The 23,527-nt window shown below is 46.1% G+C and overlaps 1 protein-coding gene across 1 annotated transcript in view; it reads left to right on the top strand.

Annotated features, from left to right (window-relative positions):
- The window catches only part of dntt (deoxynucleotidyltransferase, terminal), a 324,009-nt gene extending 323,813 nt beyond the window's left edge, over positions 1-196 (top strand). Inside the window, exon 11 of the mRNA XM_078565205.1 lies at positions 78-196. Coding sequence (XP_078421331.1) covers positions 78-164 — 87 coding nt within the window. The 3' untranslated portion in view covers positions 165-196. The remainder of the gene's footprint in view (positions 1-77) is intronic.
- Positions 197-23,527: the final 23,331 nt, after the last annotated feature.

The following is a 23,527-nucleotide window of genomic DNA, read 5'->3' as shown; positions in this document are numbered from 1 at the left end:
GTCTGCATGGCTAATGCAGCATGCCATGTAACAGCTGATCTTCTATTGATTAAATTCTTCTCTTTTCCCTTTTACAGAGGGCATTTCTTAAAGCTAAGACTGAGGAAGAAATCTTTGCTCACCTGGACTTGGAATACATTGAGCCGTGGGAAAGGAATGCATAAGATAAAGAAGTGTTAATTGCATCTTCAATAGAATTCACACCATAAATTTTGGCAGAGGAAAGGGGAATTTTCATGTAAAATTTGACAATTTTTAAAGCTCATTGATATGTAAAAATGCTAGTGCAACATTAATTTTCACTCTGAGAATGGGGAGTATGTAACAGCTGTCCAGCAATAGAAAAATGACGACCCAAACTGCAAATGAAAGTATTTTGGGGAAAGAGATCTTAATTTACTTAAATAAAAGCAAAATACTGCGGATGCTGGATATCTGAAATAAAAACAGAAAGTGCTGGAAAAGCTCAAAAGACCTGGCAGCATCTGTGGAGAGAGAAGCAGAGTTAACGTTTTGAGTCTAATATGACTCTTCTTCAGAACTGAGCAGCGAGTCTGGGCCCCAAAAGAGCTCTGTTACTTTAGAGAACCTAAACTTTCATAAATGCACATTATTATTATTGATCTGCTGCTTCGCTTACACTTTTAATGCTAATACAAAAAAATCCCAATGTGTAAATTCCACTTCTCATCATGGCTAGGAGATTGGCTGGCTGGCAGAAAGCAGAGAGTATGCATAAATGGGTCTTTTTCGGATTGGCATTATGTGACGAGTGGGGTCCCAAAGACACTCTGTGCTGGGGCCTTAACTTTATACGATTTACATCAATGGCTTAGATGAGGGGAGTGAAGACATGGGAGCTAAATTTGCAGATGACACAAAGATAGGTAGGAAAGTATGTTGTGAAGTGGACATGAGGAGGTTGCAGATAGATATAGATAGGTTGAGTGAGTGGACAAAGATCTGGCCAATGGAGTTTAATGTTGGAAAATGTGAAGTTGTTCACCTTGGCAGGAAGAACAAAACAGCAGAGTATTACTTAGATAGAGAATGGCTGTATAATTCTGAGGTGCAGAGGGATCTAGCTGTTCTAGTATATGAGTCACAAAAAGTTAGGCCAGGACCTTTAGGCGGGGTGGGGTGGGGGGGGGTGCGGGGCCCGCTTGCCGAAGCGTAAAATGACGCGGGATGAAGTCGAGCGGAACTCTCGATGTCACCCCGCGTCATTTCAATTTTCAGGTCGGCAGGGGTGCAGCCGAATCAACTGTGCGCCCGCCGACCTGTCAACGGCCTATTGAGGCCATTTAAAAAGTAATTGAGATAATTAATGGACCTTCCCGTCCAACCTTAAGGTTGGCGGGCAGGCCAGGAGCCCTCGCGGGAATTAGAAAAAGCACGAAACCTCATCCACGGGCGGGATGGGGTATCATGAGGGTTTTAAAAATTTTAATAAATGTTTGATTTAAAGTGACGGACATGCCCCAACTCATGTAACAGTGTCACATGAGGGGACATGTCAGGGAAATTTTATTTTGGCACCTTCACCATTTTTGAATTTGGCGCCAATCTCCCTGAGGCTGCACTTAACCTCAGGGAGATGAGTGCGCTCTTTCACGCGCATGCGCGAAAGAGCGCACTGTCGGCTGAGGGATTCTCCCCCCCTTAATTGGCCCACCCACGTAAAATGGCGGCGCGCCCCCGATCACCCAATCCTGCACATGCCCCCCACCATAGCTGGGGGGAAAGTTCTTCCCTTAGCATGCAGGTACAGCAATAATTAAGGTTAATGGAATGCTATCCTTTATTATGAGTGGGATTGAACATAAAAGTAAGAATGTTATGCTTCAGTTATACAGAACATTGGTGAGACCGCACCTCGAATACTGTGTGCAGTTTTGGTCTCCTTATTTAAGGAAGGACGTAAATGCACTGGAGGCAGTTCGAAGGAGGTTTACTAGATTGATACCTGGAATGAGTCGGATGTCTTATGAGGAAAGGTTGGACAGGCTGGACTTATTTCAACTGGAGTTTAGAAGAGTGAGGGGCGATTTGATTGAAGTATACAAGATCTTGAATGACCTTGACAAGGTGGACGTTGAAAGGATGTTTCTTCTTGTGGGTGAGTCCAGAACTAGGGGGCACTGTTTTAAAATTAGGGATCACCCTTTTAGGACAGAGATGAGGAGAAATCTTTTCGCTGAGAGGGTTGTGCAACTTTGGAATTCTCTGCCTCAGAAGGCGGAGGGGCGGGGTCATTGAACATTTTTAAGGCACAGGTGGATAGATTTTTGTTAGGCAAGGGAATCAAAGGTTATCGGGGTTAGATGGGAATGTGGAAATCGAAACACGAGAAGGTCAACCATGATCTTATTGAATGGCGAAGCAGGCTCAAGGGGCCGAATGCTCTACTCCTGTTCCTAGTTCTTATGTTCTAAGTAACTGAAGCACATAATCATCTTTCTACAAGCACTGGTGGTGGAGTGAGGCAGTTGGATAGAACGTTTTCTTATCACGGCAAGGGCCCTGCGGGACCACACCCAGTTCAGGCTGATCAAATCACACTATTCTCTTTTTCTCTCCTTTCTCTCTCTCCCTCTCTATCTCCCTCGCTCTCTTTTTACATAAAGCAAATTTTTCTTCTCTTGATGGCTTAAGGACGGTAAGTAAAATGATTAGGAAGCCTCAACTAGGTACTATGGGCATGAATCTGCAGCATAAACTGAATATAATTATTAATTATTTAACTACTCCCATTTTTAAAATTTACATTTTGATTACATACTGTGCTTTTCTTTCAATTCTTGTAACTGTAACTGTAACAGTACTTCTTGTATGATTTTCATTGTGATCTCTGAGAATTTGAAAACCATAAGAGGAATATTTTTATTCACAGTTGTCAATTAATGATTTCTTTGGATTACTGTGAAAGCCCTAATTCAATATGCACTATGAAACCTCTTCTTAGTTTCAAGGTGCCAATCAATCTATTGAACCAAGTGGGTTAGAAGAAATTCTTGATACTTCATTCTCCAATTCCCATCGATTATCCAAACTACAATTACTATGAACTGTTTTTACAATAGTTTTAAGGGCAGAGGATAGTTAATGAAAAACCTTTAAGTATAACATTCTTGTTGAACACAAACAGCATTTTGGACCATCAAAAGCCTGTTCTTTCCACAAACTATGTGCAATTCAGTCTATCATAGATTCTATAATTTATTTGGGCAGAATGGCCTCCTTCTGTGCCATAATTGACTCTATGACTTATTTAATCTGCTGAGGAAAAATACTGCAACAAAATTTCTCTGTCTTCTACAGAAAAGAGCAATGACTCTAATACCAACAGCTAGGGAACACCGCTGTATACTCTCCTTTAACCTGATTATTAATTTTTCCCGTTGCTCTTGTTTTCTGCCTTTTAGCCAATTTTGTATCCATAATGCCAATCCCACTGACCTCAATTTTACCTAAATCTATTATTTAGCACTTTATCAAACACTTTTTGAAAGCCCATACACACATCAACTGCAACTCCCTCATTCACTCTCTGGGCAGGATTTTACACGTCGGTGGGTGGGGGCGGGGCCCACTCGCCAACGCGTAAAATGACGCGCGGTGACATCGGGGGGAACTCCTGACGTCACCATGCCCCATTTAAATTTTCAGGAAGGTGGGGGCGCAACGAAATCAGCTGTGCGCCTGCCGACCTATCAATGGCCAATCAAGGCCATTGACAGGATCAATTATGTAATTAAAGGACCTGCCTGTCCAGCCTTAAGGTTGGCGGGTCGGCCAGGAGCCCCGGCGGCAACTGGAAAAAACATGAAACCTCATCCACGGGCGGGATGAGGTTTCATGTAGCTTTTTAAAAAGTTTAATAAAGTTCTTGGGAAAATTATGGACATGACCTAACTCATGTGACATTGTCACATGAGGGGACATGTTGGGGAAATTCACATTTCTAATTTTAGGTTTTTAACATTTTGATCTCCCTGAGACTGCACTTAGCCTTAGGGAGATGAGTGCGCTCTTTCGTGCGCATGCGCGAAAGAGTGCACTCTCGATTTTGGGATTCCCCCCGCCCGCACAGGGAGCGCACAGCGCTTCTGTGCGGACGTAAGGCCTGCCCATGTAAAATGGTGCCACGCCTCCGATCGGGGCCGCTGATCGGAAGCACGCCTGTGTGCGCCCGCCCATCAACATCCCCCCCAACAGGGGGAAAATTTAGCTCTCTATGTTATTTCATAGAAGAACTCCATCTTATTCGTCCGATATGGTTTGTTTTAACAAAGATATAGTGGCTGTTATTTATTGATCCATATTCTTTGGTGACAATTAATTTTGTCCTGAATTATGGTCTATTGAAGTTTACCCACCACCGACATTAAGTTAACTGGCCGATAGATACCAGGTTTATTCCTCTCCCTTATTCTGAACAGGGATATAACACTTGTGACCCACTGTCCTCTGATACTACTGTCATATTCAGGAGGATTCAAAGAGTGTGGCCACAGTCTTACTTCCCACAGTAACCCCAGTACTTTGGTCAAAACCTGTTGAGTGAATTTCCTTAGGATAAATGTTCTTTGAAAACACCAATGTAACAGAAACCCAGAAAATAGGAACAGGAGTAGGTCATTGGGCCCTTCGAGCCTGCTCTGCCATTCAATATAATCATGGCTGATCCTCTATCTCAGCGCCATACTCCCCCTCTTTCCCCATACCCCTTAATGTCTTTAGAGTCCAGAAATCTATTTCCTTCTTAAATATATTCAGTGACTTGGCCTCCACAGCCCCCTGTGATAGAGAATTCCACATGCACACCACCCTCTGCGTGAAGAAGTTTCTCCTCATCTCAGTCCTAAATGGCCTGTCCCATATCCTGAGACTGTGACCCCTTGCTCTAGACATCGACCCCCCAGCCCTCCCTAGCCAGAGGAAACATCATCTCTGCATCTAGTCTGTCCATCCCTGTCAGAATTTTGTATGTTTCAATGAGATCTCGTCTCATTCTCCAAAACTCCAGTGAATACAGCAGGCCCATTCTCTCCTCATATGACAATCCTGCCACCCCAGGAATCAGTCTGGTGAACTGTCGCTGTACTCCCTCTCTGGCAAGTATATCCTTTCTTAGGTAAGGAGACCAAAACTGCTCACAATACTCCAGGAGCAGGCGGGCCCGACCCAATCTCCGGCGGGCAGGGAGCCAATCCCAGCTGGAGAAGTGGGCCCCGCCGCCACTTTAAGTGGACGGGCCAATTAAGGGCCGCCCAGCGTGACACCTGGCGGGAAGCGCTATGCGCTTCCTGTGCAGGCGGGGGGGGGGTTCCCCAAAAGCGAGAGTGCGCTCTTTCACGCATGCGCACGAAAGACCGCACATCTCCCTGAGGCTGCACTTAGCCTCAGGGTGATCGCTGACAGTTTAAAAAATATTAAAAGTAGAAAAAAAAATTCCCAAACATGTCCCCCTCATGTGACAATGTCACATGAGATGGGACATGTTCATAATTTACATTATAACTTAATTAAAATTTTTGCAACCCTGCATGAAACCTCATCCCGCCGGTGGATGAGGTTTCATGTTTTTTCTAGTTGCCGCCGGGGCTCCTGGCCTGCCCGCCAACCTTAAGGTTGGACCGGCAAGTCCTTTAATTGTTTAATTGATCCTGTCAATGGCCTCAATTGGCCATTGACAGGTCGGTGGGCCCACAGCTGAGTTGGCTGTGCCCCCACCTTCCTGGAAATTTAAATGGACCGGGATGAGGTCGGGGGTTCCGCCCAACGTCATGCCGTGTCATTTTATGCGCCGCTGAGCGGGCCCCGCCCCCTGCTCGCCGACGGCAAAATTCTGCCCCAAGTGTGGTCTCAGCTAGGCCCCCTGTACAACTGCAGTAAGACATCCTTGCTCCTGTATTCAAATCCTCTCGCAATGAAGGCCAACATACCATTTGCCTTCTTAACTGCTTGCTGCACCTGCATGCTTGCTTTCAGTGATTGGTGTACAAGGACACCCAGGTAGGTCTCTTTGTACATCAACATTTCCCAATCTATTACCATTTAAGTAATACTCTGCCATTCTGTTTTTCCTACCGAAATAGTACCGAAGATAATACTTATCCACGTTATACTGCATCTGCCGTATATTTGCCCACTAATTCAATCTGTCTAAATTGTCTTGAAACCTGTTAATGCCCTCCTCACTGCTCACATTCCCACCAAGTGTTGTTTCATCAACAAACTTGGAAATACTACATTTGGTTCCCTCATCCAAATCTTTGATATATATTGTGAATAGCTGGAGCCCAAGCACTGATCCCTGCGGTATCCCACTAGTCACTGCCTGCCGCTCTGAAAAAGACCCATTTATTCCTACTCTCTGTTTACTGTCTGCTAACCGATTCTCAATCCGTGCCAATAAATTACCCCCAATACCACGTACTTTAATTTTACACACTAACCTCTTATTGGAACTTTATCAAAAGCTTTCTGAAAATCCAAATACACCACATCTACTGGTTCCCTCTTATTTATTATGTCCTCAAAAAACTCCAGTAGGTTTATCAAGCATGATTTCCCTTCCATAAATCCATGTTGACTTTGTCTAATCCCATTGCTATTTTCTATTTTCCTCTTATCACATCCTTTATAATAGACTGTAGCATTTTCCCTACTACCGATGTTAGGCGAACCTGTCTGTATTTCATTGTTTTCTCCCTGCCTCCCTTTCTAAATAGTGGGGTTACATTTACCACCCTCCAATCTGCTGGGACTGTTCCAGAATCTACAGCATTTTGGAGGATGACAACCAACACATTCACTATTCCCCTGCCACCTCCTTTAGTACCTTGGGATGTAGATTATCAAGCCTGGGGATTTATCAGCTATCAGTCCCATTAATTTCTCCAGCACTATTGTTTTAGCAATACTAATTTCCTTCAATTCCTCCTTCTCACTAAACCCTTGGTTCCCTAGCATTTCTGGGATTTGTGTCTTCCTCCGTGAAGACAGAACTAAAAATAGTTGTATAATTGCTCCGCCATTTCCTTGTTCACTATCATAAATTCTCCTGTTTCAGACTGTAAGGGACCTACATTTGTCTTCAGTAATCATTTTCTTTCTCTTTTTGCATACTTATAGAAGCTTTTACAGTCTGCTTTTGTGTTCCTTGCAAGTTTACCCTCATACTCTACTTATCCCCCTCTTAATCAGTCTCTTGGTCTTCCTTTACTGAATTCTAAACTGCCTCCAATCCTCAGGCTTGCTACTTTTCCCAGAAACTTTATATGACTCCTCTTTGGATCTAATACTATCCTTACTTTCTTTTGCTAGCCATGGCTGGGTCGATTTTCCTGTTGAATTTTTGCACCAGAAAGGAATGTATAACTGTTGTAATGCACACATTTCTTCCTTAAATATTAAATGTTATTGTTTTCAGTATTGGTATCCCATTTGGCTAACTCAGTGGGTATCTGCACCATGCGGTGCTGCACTGAACAATAAAGCACAAGGTTTCGTTTTTTATCTGTGCTCTTCTCAGTTGGAGAAAGGCACAGTAGACCTCCTTATGTGCCATATCATTCTATGATGACAGTTGCTGGCTGGAAATAGCTTTCGTTGCCCCCAAGCTAGTGAGGTAGAAAGAATATCTGCCAGGATGCCTGTTAAGGTTGCTATTTGATGATTTCTGTGGGAAGTTCTCTTATGTTGTCCCCAGATACAACATTAGCTTGGTTGTGGTGGCTTTGAACGCTAATAGATTTATCAACTATTGGATTGAAAGGCCCACATTTAATTCCTTTCAATTTTAAACTGAATTGTTGAACTCTCCTGAGAGAATGTTATGTAATTCCTCTTTTGCTCAGCCAAGTAAATGATGAAAGAATCAGGCTCATTGAACCTATCTCGCGTCTTGCTATCTGTCTCATCAAGTAACAGACCATTATTGTGCAGGAAATGCTTGTAGAGCGGCTCTAGTTGCAGTGCACCGCGAGATAACGTTACTGCCGCTGTAATCTGAACAATATTGCTGACTTTTTTTTTAAATTGCTGACACAATAAAGATAAAACAAATACTTTTGTGTTCTGTGGTTGAGACATTATGTACGTTATAAGGAGAATGCACAAATCAGCTTTTCTTTCAGGTGCAAATATGACAAAGTGTTTTTTTAAATTAAAATGTAGTTGAAAACAAACGAGACTCAGTGGAATTCCAGGAGAAGACAACTCGGGAGCTGAATTGGGACAACACTTCCTGTTTCGAGATGTAAACAGAATTACCGTTTTGAGATTTTGTTCAAACCTGCGAGAAGCAATTTTCCCCAAGAATGTTAAAATTAGCATGAATTTTCCAATTTTAAGCTCCCGAGCCTTAACCCCCCGGAGTGCCTATTATGAATCATCCCCTTCCAACCTCTCCGCGTTCATCTATTCATTTTAGCAAATGGAAGGTCAGGAGCTGTTGTGATTAGATTTTCTGGTATCCAGTCCTTACAAGCATGGTTCCACACCAGGAGGACTAAGGTGAAGAGCTTAATCAGTAATAAACAAACTTGGTTTACACTTGCAGATAGAATGAGACGTCGTTTCAAACTGCCGCAAGGGGGTATTATCAGTCGGCATTTGTGTTAGTAATGATGATGAAACTGTCAGTGTTCATCGTCATTCTGCCTCTGAAACTGACAGCAGCCTTTGGAGTCTGCACATGCGTGGTTGAATGTGGAGATCCATAAGATGTTGCCAGTGTTTCTATACTCTTCCATAGTCACTCCACAGACTGAAATCAGTACAAAATTACTGAACCGATGAGAGCTTGCTCTGCTATGCTTTTAATTTCGCTGTAAAAACCCTTTATAAAGTTGTACCTTGTCAAATGTGGGATAAGCACCTTCCAAACCCACAACCGCTACCATCTAGAAGAACAAAGGCAGCAGATACATGGGAACACCACCACCTGGAAGATCCCCTTCAAGCCACTCACCATCCAGACTTGGAAATATATCACCAGTCTTTCACTGCCGCTGGGTCAAAATCCTGGAACACTCCCCCTCACCACCTCCTGACTAACAGCACCGTGGGTGTACCTATGCCACATGGACTGCAGCGGTTCAAGAAGGCAGCTCACCGCCATCTTCTCAAGGGCAATTTGGGATGGGTAATAAATGTTGGTTCAGCCAGTGACATCCACATCCCATGGATGAATATAAAAAAGCCTGTTTTTGACGGAACTAAGATCATGATTACTGCTGACCAGTGTGCCAGCCATGGCTCGGTTTGTAGCACTTTCATCTCTGAGTCATAAAGTTCCTGGTTCAAATTGCACTCCAGGAACTAAACACAAACACCAAGGCTGATAGCCCAGTGAAGTACTGAGGGAGTGCTCCGTTCTAGGAGTTGCTGTCTTTCAGATGAGATTTTAAACTGAGGCCGTGTCTGCCCTCTTAAAGGAATGTAACAGGTCCCATGACATGATTTTGAAAAAGACCAATAGAGCTATCCCTGGTGCCCTGGCCAATATTTATCCCTCAATCAACATCCCATCTGCTCCTGAGCTCACCCCCATAAAACAGGGGGTGGGCATGCACCGACATCAGCAGCCCACCCGCCATATTTAAATAGGTAATCAATTAGGCTCATTACCCAGCCAATTGACTACAATAATGCTGCCCATAAAACGTTTGGCGTGGTTTATCTTTGGGAGCTGCCCTTTGCAGATCACAGGGTCGCCTCCCTAAGATATAACCCTCCTTTTTTCCTAACTGCCTGCAGCCTTAGACCCACCACCCCACCCTCCCTGGACCCCTGTTCCTAACCTGCCTAACCCCTCCCCGACCAAGACCCCAGACTTACCTGTTTCTGGGAATCCATTGCTCCTTCTGCTTGTTCCCTGTTGCAGTCCCGACAGCTCCCACTGATGCACTCTTGGGCGCTGCCAGGACTGATGGAGCAGGACGGAGCGGAAATGAGGGGCGCAAGTCCCACTCTGTCCTTGTTTAGCCGGCCGGCAGCACATTAGGGCTGCGGGGCAGGCCAGCTTGGAGCTGACCAGCTCCACAATGACTTTGTTTCCGGGGAGGGCGAGCCATCCGCCCCCCACCATAATATTCAGCCCAAAGTCAATGGCGAGTACTGTCACTCTGCCGCTGACTGCAAAATCCAGCTCAATATCTTGGGTTACAAAATGGAGTTCCTCAAAAGTCACACATCCCCTTACACTCAGTTCCAGTATATTTCCTAGCAGGTGGACATGGTTCTGCACTTGAAGAAGCATAAGAGTAAAAGAATGTTTCCCGGTGGTCCTGCAGTTCTTCCCAGTGTTACAAAGCACTGGGGCAGACGTTTCCGCCTGGCGGGCAGATGTGCGTTGATGATGGCCGAGCGTGCTGACGTCAACCAGCAGTCGCGTGGATAGTTCAGTCGGCAGCGCGCCTGCTGACAATTAAAAGGCCTGGTAAAGCCATTAAGCAATCAATTCACTTCAATTTTTCGCTGCCCAACGGTTGGCAGGAAGGCGAAAAGTTCAAGCGGCCTTTGCATTTTTACCCACGGGCGGGTTGAGGTTTCCAAAAGCAAATACAAATAAAATAAAAGTTTTAAAATTGAATTAATAACATGCCCCTGCTCATGTGACAGAGTCACACGAGGGGACTTGTTTTATTACGTTTTCATTTTCTTTATTTTCTTTTTTTAACGTCGCTTCATTTCCCCAAGGCAGCTCTGTGCCACAGGGAGATTACGAAGCCCTCACTCATGCGCATGCACCAAGTTCGCACCCAGCTCACTCCCCCTCCTCCCCCCCACACCCCCCTCCTCCCCCCACCCCCACCCCGACCCTACACAGGTACAGCTGAGCGCTGCCACTCGCGTTTCACACTGGGAAGGCCAATATTGGCCCACCAGCGTGAAGTCGTGGTCCGGTCCCGATCGCGGGTGGCAGTCGGCTTCCTGACCGCCCCCGCCGAGCCTGCCCGCCAAGGGCAAAATTTTGCCCATGAAGTAATAGCAACTTACAAAGTAATGCAAATACAGGAAAGTTAATTCAGTTCCCTTTTGTTTTTCCCCAGTTATCCAACCATCAGATCCAAAGCATATTTATTTTTCAATGTTAACTTTTGATTCCAGTATTGATGCCAAATTAATAATTTTTAAAAAAATATATGGCGAAAGTAGCAATGATAGCAAGGACATGCTCACACCATTCACATCACTACTCCATAATTAGCAATCAAACCAATGTCATACACGGACAACTAAAGGTATCAGTTCCTTTAGACTCACAAGGTATAAGTGAGACATATATAATTGCATATCTGCAATGCTATTTAAAAAATTTGGCTATGGAAAATGCATACTTGCAGTCTAAAGCTTCAATTATGTGCCAATGTTGTTCCTCAGATTGATTTTTTTCTTGAATGCAAAAAGCTAACATTTACAAAAGATAAAATAGCAAAAGCACACCTAACAGCTTGGATTTGATATCTTGCAGATGAGTGTTCTGCCTGTTAACGTGGTGACATCATTGATGGGGAACAGAGAACTTTTCTACTTTTTTGGAACAGAAAGGAGCCATGGTGATTGGCTAAGCCTGTAGAAGAGGCAGCATCATGATAGAAGGGATTAAAAGACAACAAAAATAAATCCGGAATTGGTGATTTTATCAAGTCACATCGAGCACTCCATGGTTAGATGTTTTGTGGGTCAGTTGCTGAATGTAATTTATTTTTAACCACAATTGCAGAAGATTTTCTCTGTGTGCTTTGTGAAACAGAATTAAAAAGCCATTCTCTAGAAATAAATATTTGGTTCTTTTCCACATAGAAGAAATCTCCCTACAATATAAAAAAACTCAACCGTAGAATCTCAGGGCGGAATTTCCGAGTGCATCCCACGATGGGCTTAACGGCAGGCTGGGGGAGACCATGCGGTGGGAGCTCAGAGGTCGGTTTCCCACCAGCATAAAATGAGGGTGGGATTTTCCGCTCCCGGCCATTGGCCGGCATGAAACCAATTTGCATCCCGTTAATGGGATGCAGATGAAGGCCCGACCGGAATCGCGCCCCACCCTCCACACCCGATCCTTCCTGACACCAGCAGGAAATCACGCTGGTCCAGAACACGCCTGGACGAATGTGAGGTGTAAAAGTTGCACTTACCTTAAGAAGGCCTAGGGCAGCTCGTGGAGATGAGGAGAAGATGGAGGCCTCCAGCGACCGGATCCTGGGACACCACGTGCAGCATCAACTGGGTGGAGCTTTTCTGTGCTGCAGCATTGAGGAGGTGGCTGCCCTCAGCACAGCAACCTCTTCCAGGGATCAGGCCTTCAACCAGTAACTTCTTTCAGGGATCCCATCTTCAAGTTACAGGTGGAAGGTTGCAGGAGGTACTATTGGGTGGTGGGGAGAGGGGAGTGGGTGAAAAACCAGGAGGAGAGGAATGAAGAGGTGGGGCGGGTGTACAGGGCGAGGTGGATGCAGGGGAGGTTGAGGGTGCTAGGGGAAAGAGAGATTCAATGAAGGCCTTGCAATGGATGAGCTGCTACAGAGTGGGAGGGTGTGAAGAGCTGAGTTGTAGTGTAAGTAGTGGGGTGGTTTCTGCAGGTGTGAAGAGTCATGGGGCAGTGTAGATGTGTGGGGAGTGTGAAGGAAGGGTTGGTGGAGTCACTGGGGGATTCCTTGAAGACAAACTGAGGATACCAGTGGTAGGAGGGGATGGTAATGGCTAAAGGGAGGCAATGGCGTAGTGGTATTGTCACTGAACTAGTAATTCAGAGATAAAAACAAAAAACTACTGCGGATGCTGGAAATCCAAAACAAAAATCGAATTACCTGGAAAAACTCAGCAGGTCTGGCAGCATCGGTGGAGAAGAAAAGAGTCGATGTTTCGGGTCCACACGACCCTTCAACAGAACTGTTCTGTTGAAGGGTCGTGTGGACCCGAAACGTCGACCCATTTCTTCTCCACCGATGCTGCCAGACCTGCTGAGTTTTTCCAGGTAATTCGATTTTTGTTTTAGTAATTCAGGGAACCGGGGTACTGTTCTTCATTGAACCAGGGTTGATCCCCTGGCTTGATGGCAATGATAGAGTGGGGGATATGCCATGCCATGAGGTTACAGATTGTGTTCAAATACAATTCTGTTGCTGCTGATGGCCCACAGTGCCTCATGGATGCCCAGTCTTCAGTTGCTAGCTCTGTTTGAAATCTATCCTATTTGGCACGGTGGTAGTGCCACACAATACGATGGAGGGTATCCTCAATGTGAAGGCAGGACTTTGTCTCTACAATGACTATGCAGTGGTCACTGCTACCAATACTGTCATGGGTAGATGCATCTGCGGCAGGCAGGTTGGTGAAGATGAGGTCAAGTATGTTTTTCCCTCTTATTGGTTCCCTCACCACATACTGCAGACCCAGTCTAACAGCTATGTCGTTTAGGACTCGGCCAGCTCAGTGAGTAGTGGCGCTACCGAGCCACTCTTCGTGATGGACATTGTAGTCCACCACCCAGAGTACATTCTGCACCCTTGCCACCCTCAGTGCTTCCTCTAAGTGATATTCAACATGAAGGAGCACTGATTCATCAGCTGAGCGAGGGCGGTACACAGTAATCAGCAGGAGATTTCCTTGCCCATGTTTGATGTGATGCCATAAGATTTCATGGGGTCTGGAGTCTATGCTGAGGACTCCCAGGGCAACTCCTTCCAGACTGTATACCACTGTGCTGCCACCTCTGCTTGGTCTGCCCTGCCGGTGGGACAGGATATACTCAGGGATGGTGATGGTGATGTCTGGGACATTATCTGTAAGCTATGATTCCGTGAGGATGACAATATCAGGCTGTTGTTTGACTAGCCTGTGAGACAGCTCTCCCAATTTTGGCACCAACCCTCAGATGTTAGTAAGGAGGACTTTGCAGGATTGACAGGGCTGCAATTGCCGTTGTCGTTTCCGGTGCCTAGGTCGATACCGGGTGGTCCGTCCGGTTTCATTCTTTAAGTGCAAAAGATAAGGCTGAAGCATTTGCCTCAATCTTCAGCCAGGAGTGCTGAGTGGATGATCCATCTCGGCCCTCTCTGGAGGTCCCCAGCATCACAGATGCCAGTCTTCAGTCAATTCGATTCACTCCATGTGATATCAAGAAACGGCTGAAGGCACTGAATGGTGCAAAGGCTATGGACCCTGACAATATTCAGGCAATAGTTATGAAGACGTGCTCTAGAACTTGCTGTGCCCCTAGCCAAGCTGTTCTAGTACAGCTACAACACTGGCATCTACCCGGCTATGTGGAAAATTGCCCAAGTATGTCCTGTACACAAAAAGCAGAACAAACCCAACCTAGCCAATTACCGCCCCATCAGTCTACTCTCGATCATCAATAAAGTAATGGAAGGGGTCATCAATAGTGCTATCAAACGACACTTGCTTAGCAATAATCTGCTCACTAACGCCCAGTTTGGGTTCCGCCAGGGCCATTCAGCTCCTGAACTCATTACAGCCTTGGTTCAAACATGGACAAAAGAGCTGAACTCCTGAGGTAAGGTGAAAGTGACTGCCCTTGACATCAAGGCAGCATTTGACAGAGTGTGGCATTAAGGAGCCCTAGCAAAACTGGAGTCAATGGGGATCAGGGGGAAAACTCTCTGCTGGTTGGAGTCTTAACTAGCACAAAGGAATTGATTGTGGTTGTTGGAGGTCGGTCATTTCAGCTCCAGGACATCACTACAGGAGTTCCTCAGGGTAGTGTCCTCGGCCCAACCATCTTCAGCTGCTTCATCAATGACCTTCCTTCCATCATAAGGTCAGAAGTAGGGATGTTCACTGATGATTGCACAATGTTCAGCACAATTCGCGACTCCTCAGATATTGAAGCAGTCTATGTCCAAATGCAGCAAAACCTGGACAATACCCAGGCTTGGGCTGACAAATGGCAAGTCATATTTGCACCACACAAGTGTCAGGCAATGACCATCTCCAACAAGAGAGAATTCAACCATCGCCCCTTGATGTTCAATGGCATTACCATCAATGAATCCCCCACTATCAACATCCTGGGGGCTATGATTGACCAGAAACAGAACTGGACTAGCCATATTAAAACTGTGGCTTCAAGAGCAGTTCAGGGGCTAGGAATAGTGCGACGAGTAACCCATCTCCTGACTCCCCAAAGCCTGTCCACCATCTACAAGGCACAAGTCAGGAATGTAATGGAATACTCCCCAGTTGCCTGGATGAATGCAGCTCCCACAACACTCAAGAAGCTTGACACCATTCAGGACAAAGCAACCCACTTGATTGGCACCACATCCACAAACATTCACTCCCTCCACCACCGATCTACAGGAACAGCAGTGTGTACCATCTACAAGATGCACAGCAGCAATTCACCAAGGATCCTTCAACAGCACCTTCCAAACTCATGACCACTACCATCTAGAAGGACAAGAGCTGCAGATAGATGGAAACACCACTACCTTGACGTCCCTGTCCAAGTCACTCACCATCCTGACTCGCCGTTCCTTCACTGTCACTGGGTCAAAATCCTGGAACTCCCTTCCTAACAGCACTGTGGGTGTACCTACACCACATAGACTGCAGTGGTTCAAGAAGGCAGCTCGCCACCACCTTCTCAAGGGCAACTAGGGATGGGCAATAAATGCTGGCCCAGCCAGCGAAGCCCACATCCCATGAAAGAATTTAAAAAAGGGAGCAGTGGGAGCTGATAGGGCAGAAGGATGAGGGTGCGCCGAGGGTTATTGGTGGGGATGCGGAAAGTGACTCAGATTCGGTGGGTCGTAAGAGTGAGGGCAGGCATGTCCATAGTAATGAGGTGAGATTCTCGGGAAGGAAAGGGACCTCTATATTAATCTGGATGGGACAGATAGTGATGGGGGAGGCCGAGAGTGATTCCTTCCGGGGGTCAGTGGTTATGGGGGAGAGGTTGTGGGTGCCGGGCTAGGGGAACAGGTCTTACACTGCACCTCGACTGTTACTACCACCATGGCTGGTTGCAGCTATGCAGAGCATCGTGGTGGAGATCTTGAGTTGCTGCATGGAGTTAGGTTATTGGGGATTCAGGCCGTCGCAAATGACAACTGAAAGGGAACCTCGTCATGTAGTATTTACAACGCTAGGGTCCTGGGACAGGCGAGAGTGTGAAGGGCAAAGGCTCAGATCCGCGGGACACTTCTTGCAAATACCTTTGCCTCCATGCAGATGCCTCATGCCGGGGGACATGGGGTGTCCCTAGGAAGAAGAAGGAGTCGGGTAGGGTGGGTGCATAAAGGCTTAAGGACTATCGCAAATAAACCACATTAGACATGATTAAAGTTTGATATGTGTGACATTCATAGTGCATGCGTACAACCACTTGTGAATTCAGAACTCCTTAACTTTTCTCTCCCTGCCACTTCTTCTAGGTGTTCCCCCGACATCCACAGCATGGGTGGAAGCTGCCTGCTGATCAGTTAGCCCTGTTGCCTTGGATGACCTTGGCAGCCATCCTCTGGAGACCTGAGGCCTGGAGGGCCCCTGCTTACTTTGGCTGCCCTGCAGTGGGACAGCGGCACCCTCTGCGATGACAGAGGATGAAGTTCACAGGGTCACAGGCAAAGGGGATTCAGAAGGGCCTGACACCCTCAGAGAGCCCTGAGTGGAGGTCACAGGAGTGTCCAGATGCCACTCCTCCCTTTGTGTGCCCGAAGGTGCCTGTCTGACCCCTTGAGGAGAAGGGACACGTGGAGGGAGGTAGAAATGCCCATCCCCCCCTCGCGTAGCCACTGCAGAATCTCAGCCTTAGCTACAACGATGGAGTGCAGGTCTGCGCACATCTCTGATTGAATCTGCTGGGCCTGGTTGTCCATGGAGGCCACCACCATCTGCTGGATCGAGGATATCCCTCCTGGCCTCCACTTTGTTGAGGAGGACGGCAGGGAGGTGCCACTGAACTTGGGTGCCGAGGTCCCTGTCCTCTCCTGGCCATCTTCTCAATCGGTGTGGTGGGTAAGCTGCTGTCCGGGTGTCATTCAAATATGGCGCACGGGAGCGCGCCATCCAGCCCACCCTATCATGAAAACTGTTGGGAAATCCCCGACTACATAATTAATGATATCAGCGTTGCACGATACGGTGTGGATTCCTGACGGCCCCCACGGCGGGAAACACTCCCTGTCCCCGCCCCCACCACAGGACTTAGTCTCGGAAGGGAAATTTCCACCCATAGAAAGAAATGGCACAGAAGGAGAACATTCAGTTCATCATGTCTGTGCTGGCTCTTTGATCAAGCTATCTAATTACATCTCACTGTATGAAAATGTTTTCTCATGTTGCATCTGCTTCTTTTGCCAATCAACTTACCTCTGTGTCCTCTAGTTACCAACCCTTCTACCACTGGAAACAGTTTTTCCTTAATTATGGTATTAAAGCTCTTCATAATTTGGAACACCTCCAACAAATTTCCTCTTAACCTTGGGCAAAATCTTTAGCTTGGCGGGCAGGTGCACGCTCAACCCGCTTGAGCGTAAAAGGACGTGTGTTGACGTTGGGCGAGCATCCCAATGTCAAAGTGCAGTGGCGCGATATTTCGGTCGGCAGGCACACAATGGAGTTGGCGGCGCACTCGCCGACAATTAAAAGGCCTATTAAAGCCATTAACAAAGGCAATAAAAAGAAATTTTTCGCTGCCCGTCCAGCCTTACGGTGGACAGGCAGGTGAAAAGGCCAAGTGGCCTTTGCACTTTTTAGGAAACCTCATCCGCGGGCGAGATGAGATCTCCTAAAGCAATTTTTAAAAAAATTAAAATTCTAAAATTTAATTAATAACATGCCCCTGCTCATGTGACAGAGTCACAAAAGGGGATGTGTTTTGTACATTTTTAACTTCTTTAATATTAGTTTTTAAACTCTTCATCTCCCTGAGGCAGCTCTGTACCTCAGGGAGATTTTCAAGCGTTCACTCGTGCGAAGTTAACACTCACCCTCCTCCCCCCACCCACTTAGGCAACGCTTAGCGCTGCTGTTCGCGTTTCACGCTGGGCGGGCCTAAATTGGCCCGCCCAGCGTGAAATCGCCTTCCGACCCCGATCGCGGGCGGCAGTCAGCTTCCCAACTGCCCCTGCCCGGCCTGCTAAATTCTGCCCCTTCTCTTACCTAAGGGGAACAGTCTCCTGTCTGGTCTCGTTGCATAACTGAAGCCCATCATTCCTGGTACAATTCCAATAAATCCCTTCGACACCCTCTCTAAGGTTTTGACATCCAGTGTTTTATAAATATTTAGTGTAACATGCTTGCATTTGTACTCTGTTCCTCTTTTAAGCCAAGGTCTCACGGATCAACATGTCCAGCCACCTTCAAACATTTATGTACATACATTCCCAGGTCTCTCTATTAGTGCTCCCTCTTTAAAACGTACCTTTTAGTTTACATTGTCTTCCCTCATTCTCCTAGCAAAATGTGTCACTTCACACTTCTTTGATTAAACTTCACCTGCCACTCGTCATCTCAATTCACCAGCCTGTCTATCTGCTCCTGAAGTCTGTTACTATCCTCTTGATTGTTTATTACATTTCCAGTTTTTTTGGGGAGTCGGGAGGTGAGCTACTTGCTGCAGAATTCCCAGCCTCTGACCTACTGGCTAGTCCACTTCAGTTCCTGGCTAATGGTATTCCCCCAGGATGTTGACCGTTGGGGATTCAGTGATGGTAATGCCATTGAATGTCAAGGGGATATGATTAGATTCTCTCTTGTTGGAGATGGTCGTTGCCTGGACTCGTGTGGCAATGTGTGGCTCAAGCCCGAACATTGTGCAGGTCTTGCTGCACATGGACCTGGACTGCTTCGGTATCTGAGGAGACGTGAATGACCCTGAACATTGTGCAATCATCTGCAAACATGCCCATTTATGACCTTATATGATGGATGTAAGGTCACTAATGAAGCAGCTGAAGATGGTTGGGCCTGGGACACTACCCTGAGGAACTCCTGCAGGGATGTCTGAGATGATTGACTTTCAACAACCACAACCATCTTCCTTTGTGCTAGCAATGACCCCAGCCAGTGGAGAGTTTTCCCCCTGATTCCCATTGATCCCAGTTTTGCTCCTTTGATGCCACACTCGATCAAATGCTGCCTTGATGTTGAGCTGTCACTCTCGCCTCACCTGCCAGGAACTAATACAAAATGCATATGAAAAGGAATTCCTAAACCACACAAAATATAAAAATGCATAGAAAAAGGTACAAAAAGTGTAAAAAGCTTCACATTTCCTACAGTCCTCTGGCACCACTCCCATATCCAAAACATGTTTTACAATTGTTGCCAGAACCTTCACAATTTTCACCGCTTATTTCCCTCAATAACATAGGAGGTAACCCATCTAGACACATTTTCTACTCTGAGGACTGCCAATCATTTAAGTTCCTCCTCTTTATATATGTTTTACCTTATCCCACATCAGTGCAACCTCCTCTTTTTACAACAACAACTTGTATTTATATAACACCTTTACTATAAGAAAATGTCCCAGGGTGCCTCACAGGAGCATTGTGAAACACGGTTTGACACTGAGCCATGTAGATGCAATATATTTGGATTTTCAGATGGCTTTTGAAAATATATCAGCTGACAGGCTCATGACAAAGGTTGGGGCATGTAGAGTCAGGGTACAAATAGCTGAATGGATAGCAAATTGACTAAAAATTAGAAAGCAGAGAGCATGGGTTTTTGTTTAAAGGAAAATGTTCAGGCTAGAGGGAGGTTGAAAGTGGTGTTCGCAAGGATCTGTGCTGAGACCATTGTTAGTTATAATTTAAATGAATGGTTTGGAGTTAGGAATAAGTAGCTCAGTTTCAAAATTTGCCGTTACACCAAACTTTGGCGGATAGCTAACATCGAGGAAGAGTGCAACATAATACAAAAGTCATTAGACAACCTGTAGACTGGGCAATTAGTGGCAAATAAACTTCAACGTTGATAAATGTGAGCCAATGCATTTTGGTTGGGAAAACAGGAATACCTTAGAAAATAAGAAACTGAAAGGGGTAGAAGTGCAAAAGATCTCGGGATATGTGTGAATGAACCATTTAAAACAGCTTTATGGGTCAGCAAATGAATTAAAAGATACTAAGAAAGCACTGGGCTTTATATCCAGAGGCACAGAATTTTGAAATAGTGCAGATATGTTAAACCTGTATAGAAACTGATCAGGCTGCGCTTAGAGTACTGTGCACAGTCCTGGGGCTGAATTTTCATCACGGAGGTGGTAATCAGGAGCCAAATCTGTTTCTGTCAAGAAACTGACAGAAGTTAAGATTTTTGTGGGGATGAGCCCTGAGCTGATATGGAGACAGGTTTCCTGTCCACATAGAACCAGTGGGGGCAGGAATGGAGGTGTGTTAGATGATGTGGGGAACTCATATAGACGCCCATTGAAGCCATCACTGAGGCTGCTGGTTGTCCAGAGGGAGCGAGCTTGTGCCAAAGCCTCACACTGCACCACAGGAAAGTGAGATGTCACTGGGGCCAGGAACCTTCCACCCATGAAGCAGAGGAGGGAAGTCCTCTTCCTGGATGGTGCAGGAGAGGGCCACTTCATCATGCAACCGGGGCACCTCTCTGTTTAGCATCATCCCCCTCTGCCTCAAATTCTTCCTCTCTTACATCCTGTTCCTGCTGCTCCCCCAGTGAGCGATCCCTATCCAGGGACTCATTGTCCTCAAGCAACACATCTCTCTGGCCAACCATGTTATGGAGAGCTCAGCAGACCACCACAACGACCGAGACCCTTACAGGAGGATATTGAAAGGAACCACCCGAATTGTCCAGGTACTGGACCCAGTGTGATCTGAGCCTGCAATGTCTTATCAGTTATGAATCTGTATTGTCCAACTTTGGTGAAGAGGGCATCTGTTACCCGGGTAATCCACTGGTGTGCAGCTGCCTGTGAGATGCCATAGAGGTCTGCACTAATGAGAGCACAGATGTCTGTGACCATCTGCTTAGAGAATCGAAGTCTCCTTTGGCATAGTTCTCAGTCATGTCCAGGCATCTTTGCTTCTGCCTGTAGATTCAGTGTTCAGGGGTAGTGTCTGATTCCCTGTTGTGCTCCTCGTCCCTCTCCTTTGGCCTCCTGATGCCCAGTGCTCTGCTTTCCCTGTGCAGGCTGCTTCTCCTCATCTTCAATTGCCTCGGATGTGATGGGCTGCTGTAACTTTCCCTTGCGAGGGGTAAGTGCTTTCGCCTATGATCAACATTTGCACTTTTGAAATTTTGCTGGCCTGCCCCAAATGGCTGCCACCTCCAGCAAATTCCAAAAACTTCAGGAGGATGGGCTTTTCACAGAATCACAGGATTTCTATGGCACTGAATGAGGCTATTTTGCCCATCGAGTCTTCACCAGCTCTCCGAATGAGCAACTCACCGAGTACTATTCCTCTACCTTCTCCCCACAACCTTGCACATTCTACTTTTCAGATAACAGTCTAATTCCATTTTGAATGCTTCAATTGAACCTGCCTTCACCACACTCTTAAGCAGCTCCAAACCCTAACCACACGCTGCATAAAAAGGTTACTCTTCATATCACCTTTGCTTCTTTTACCAATTACTTTAAATCTGTCTCCTCTCATTCTCAATCCTTTCATGAGTGGGAACAGTTTATCCTTATCTACACTGCCCAGACCCCTCATGATTTTTACAAGCCCTCAGCTATCACAATTAGCCTTAATAGGAGCGTGGGTGAGTTTGTGGGCCCATGCTGTTCCCCCAACCCTCATGAAGGTTTCTCAAGTCAGGAACGGAGGTCGGATGTCTCCAGGTTACCTCCAGTTTTTTCTGGCCGCCCACTTCCATTGTGGCCTGATTCAGATCACGAAAATCTGGATCCTGGTCAACAAACCGTAAAATGGACATAGAAACACCGGTGAAGGTAGAAAAAACATTTACAAGGAAGCTACCAGAACTGAGAAATTATTGCTCTCAGGAAAATTGAATAGGTGGGGGCATTTTTCTTTGAAAAGAGAAGACTGAATTTGAAGAAACCTGGTGAAAGTCTTTGAAATGATGAAAGGGTTGGAGGGGGTCGATGTGGGGAGAATGGCCCAGATTTTTTTGCAGTGTCAGGCCAAGTTGGGAGGCCTTTAAAAATGGTGGGCGGGACCTGATTCCGGGATTCCTGTCGCCATTTCCATTTCCAGCAATTTTGACAAGTGTGCGGTAAGATTGTGGCTAGCCAGCCCACCGCAGCATTCCCGGCCTTTGCCAGCTCTATTGCAGGGGTGGCCATTGCAACCCGGCCACCACCACACAAGTTCGATGGAGTTGGGCCTGTTCCATTAGTAGACGTGCTTCATTTCTTCTCAGAGGAGCCATAAGTCATGAGGGAACCCTGTTACCAAACTGGCAAGCAAAAACAAGCATTCAACATTCCCTTCGAAATACGTCACCCCACTTACCTCCTCATAAAGCTGTCAATCAATCACAGCATTATGATCCCAGCTCAGGTTACCCCTGGACAAGCCTGATCCCAGAATGGAACCCAGCTTGATAGATCCTGACTTTTATTTGTTTGTTTAGATACGTGGAGAGAAGCCACTGAGCAGGAGTCAGCTGATGAGCTTTTAACAAAAGGATAAAACATTCATTCAACAAGAAAAGATGAACTATATTACAATACTCCTTCACCCACAATGTATGCAGATTTGTAAGGATAACATAAGTCACAAAAGCTATCTTACACTCTAATGTTCACAGTAAGTACACCGTCCATGTAAACCTGTGGCGCCCTGTGATCAGACACACCACACACTGAAACCAAGTGACAGATGCCACCTCATATAGATGCTATGGATCTCTCCTCAACTCCCCCCAGACACTTGTCACACCGTGAGCCAACCAGTCTCGCTGAATTCCATCCTTCACACGAGGGTTTCCAATTTCTACTCTCCAAGGCCTCGCCTTGGAATCTTTTCCCAAACCATTGCTTTCTCACAGATGTCTTCTGCAAGGGTTCACCTCCAGGGTTTTGAACTCTCCTCCTGATGTTCCTCTTCCCTAGGTCATCACATGCATTCAAGCTGTCTTCCATGCAGTCTCTCTCACCAACTCAGCTTCAACAGTACACCACTGCTTCACATGCTCATAGCAAAGAATTACAGACCTTCAGTTGTCTCTTTGAACCTTCTTGCAAGCTGTTCTCACTTTAAATCTGAAGCTTGGAGCCTTTCTCTCTGCACCTCACTCTTAACTTCACTTAACAGGACCTTTTCCCAGGTTCCTGTTCTTCCTTTAACTAGAAAGTCTTCTTTGGACTTTGGACTCCCCTGGACTTTTGGGTTTTTTCTTAGCTTGGGACTGCTAACTGTCCCCTTCTAGGCTGCTTCTGCTTCACAGCTGCCTTCAAACTAACTGAACTCAAATAGCTTCCAAAACAAACTGCTGTCTTTCTTCTTCTGTGTGTGTGTCTGTGGGAGGAACCTGCCTATCTGGCCCTTTGTTGATAGGCAACAGCACTGTTCTTCCTACTCTTGTGTGTTTA

Source organism: Cetorhinus maximus, chromosome 20, assembly GCF_964194155.1.
Source record: "Cetorhinus maximus chromosome 20, sCetMax3.hap1.1, whole genome shotgun sequence".
NCBI classification, from domain to species: domain Eukaryota; kingdom Metazoa; phylum Chordata; class Chondrichthyes; order Lamniformes; family Cetorhinidae; genus Cetorhinus; species Cetorhinus maximus.
This window is presented reverse-complemented; position numbering and strand designations above follow the sequence as displayed.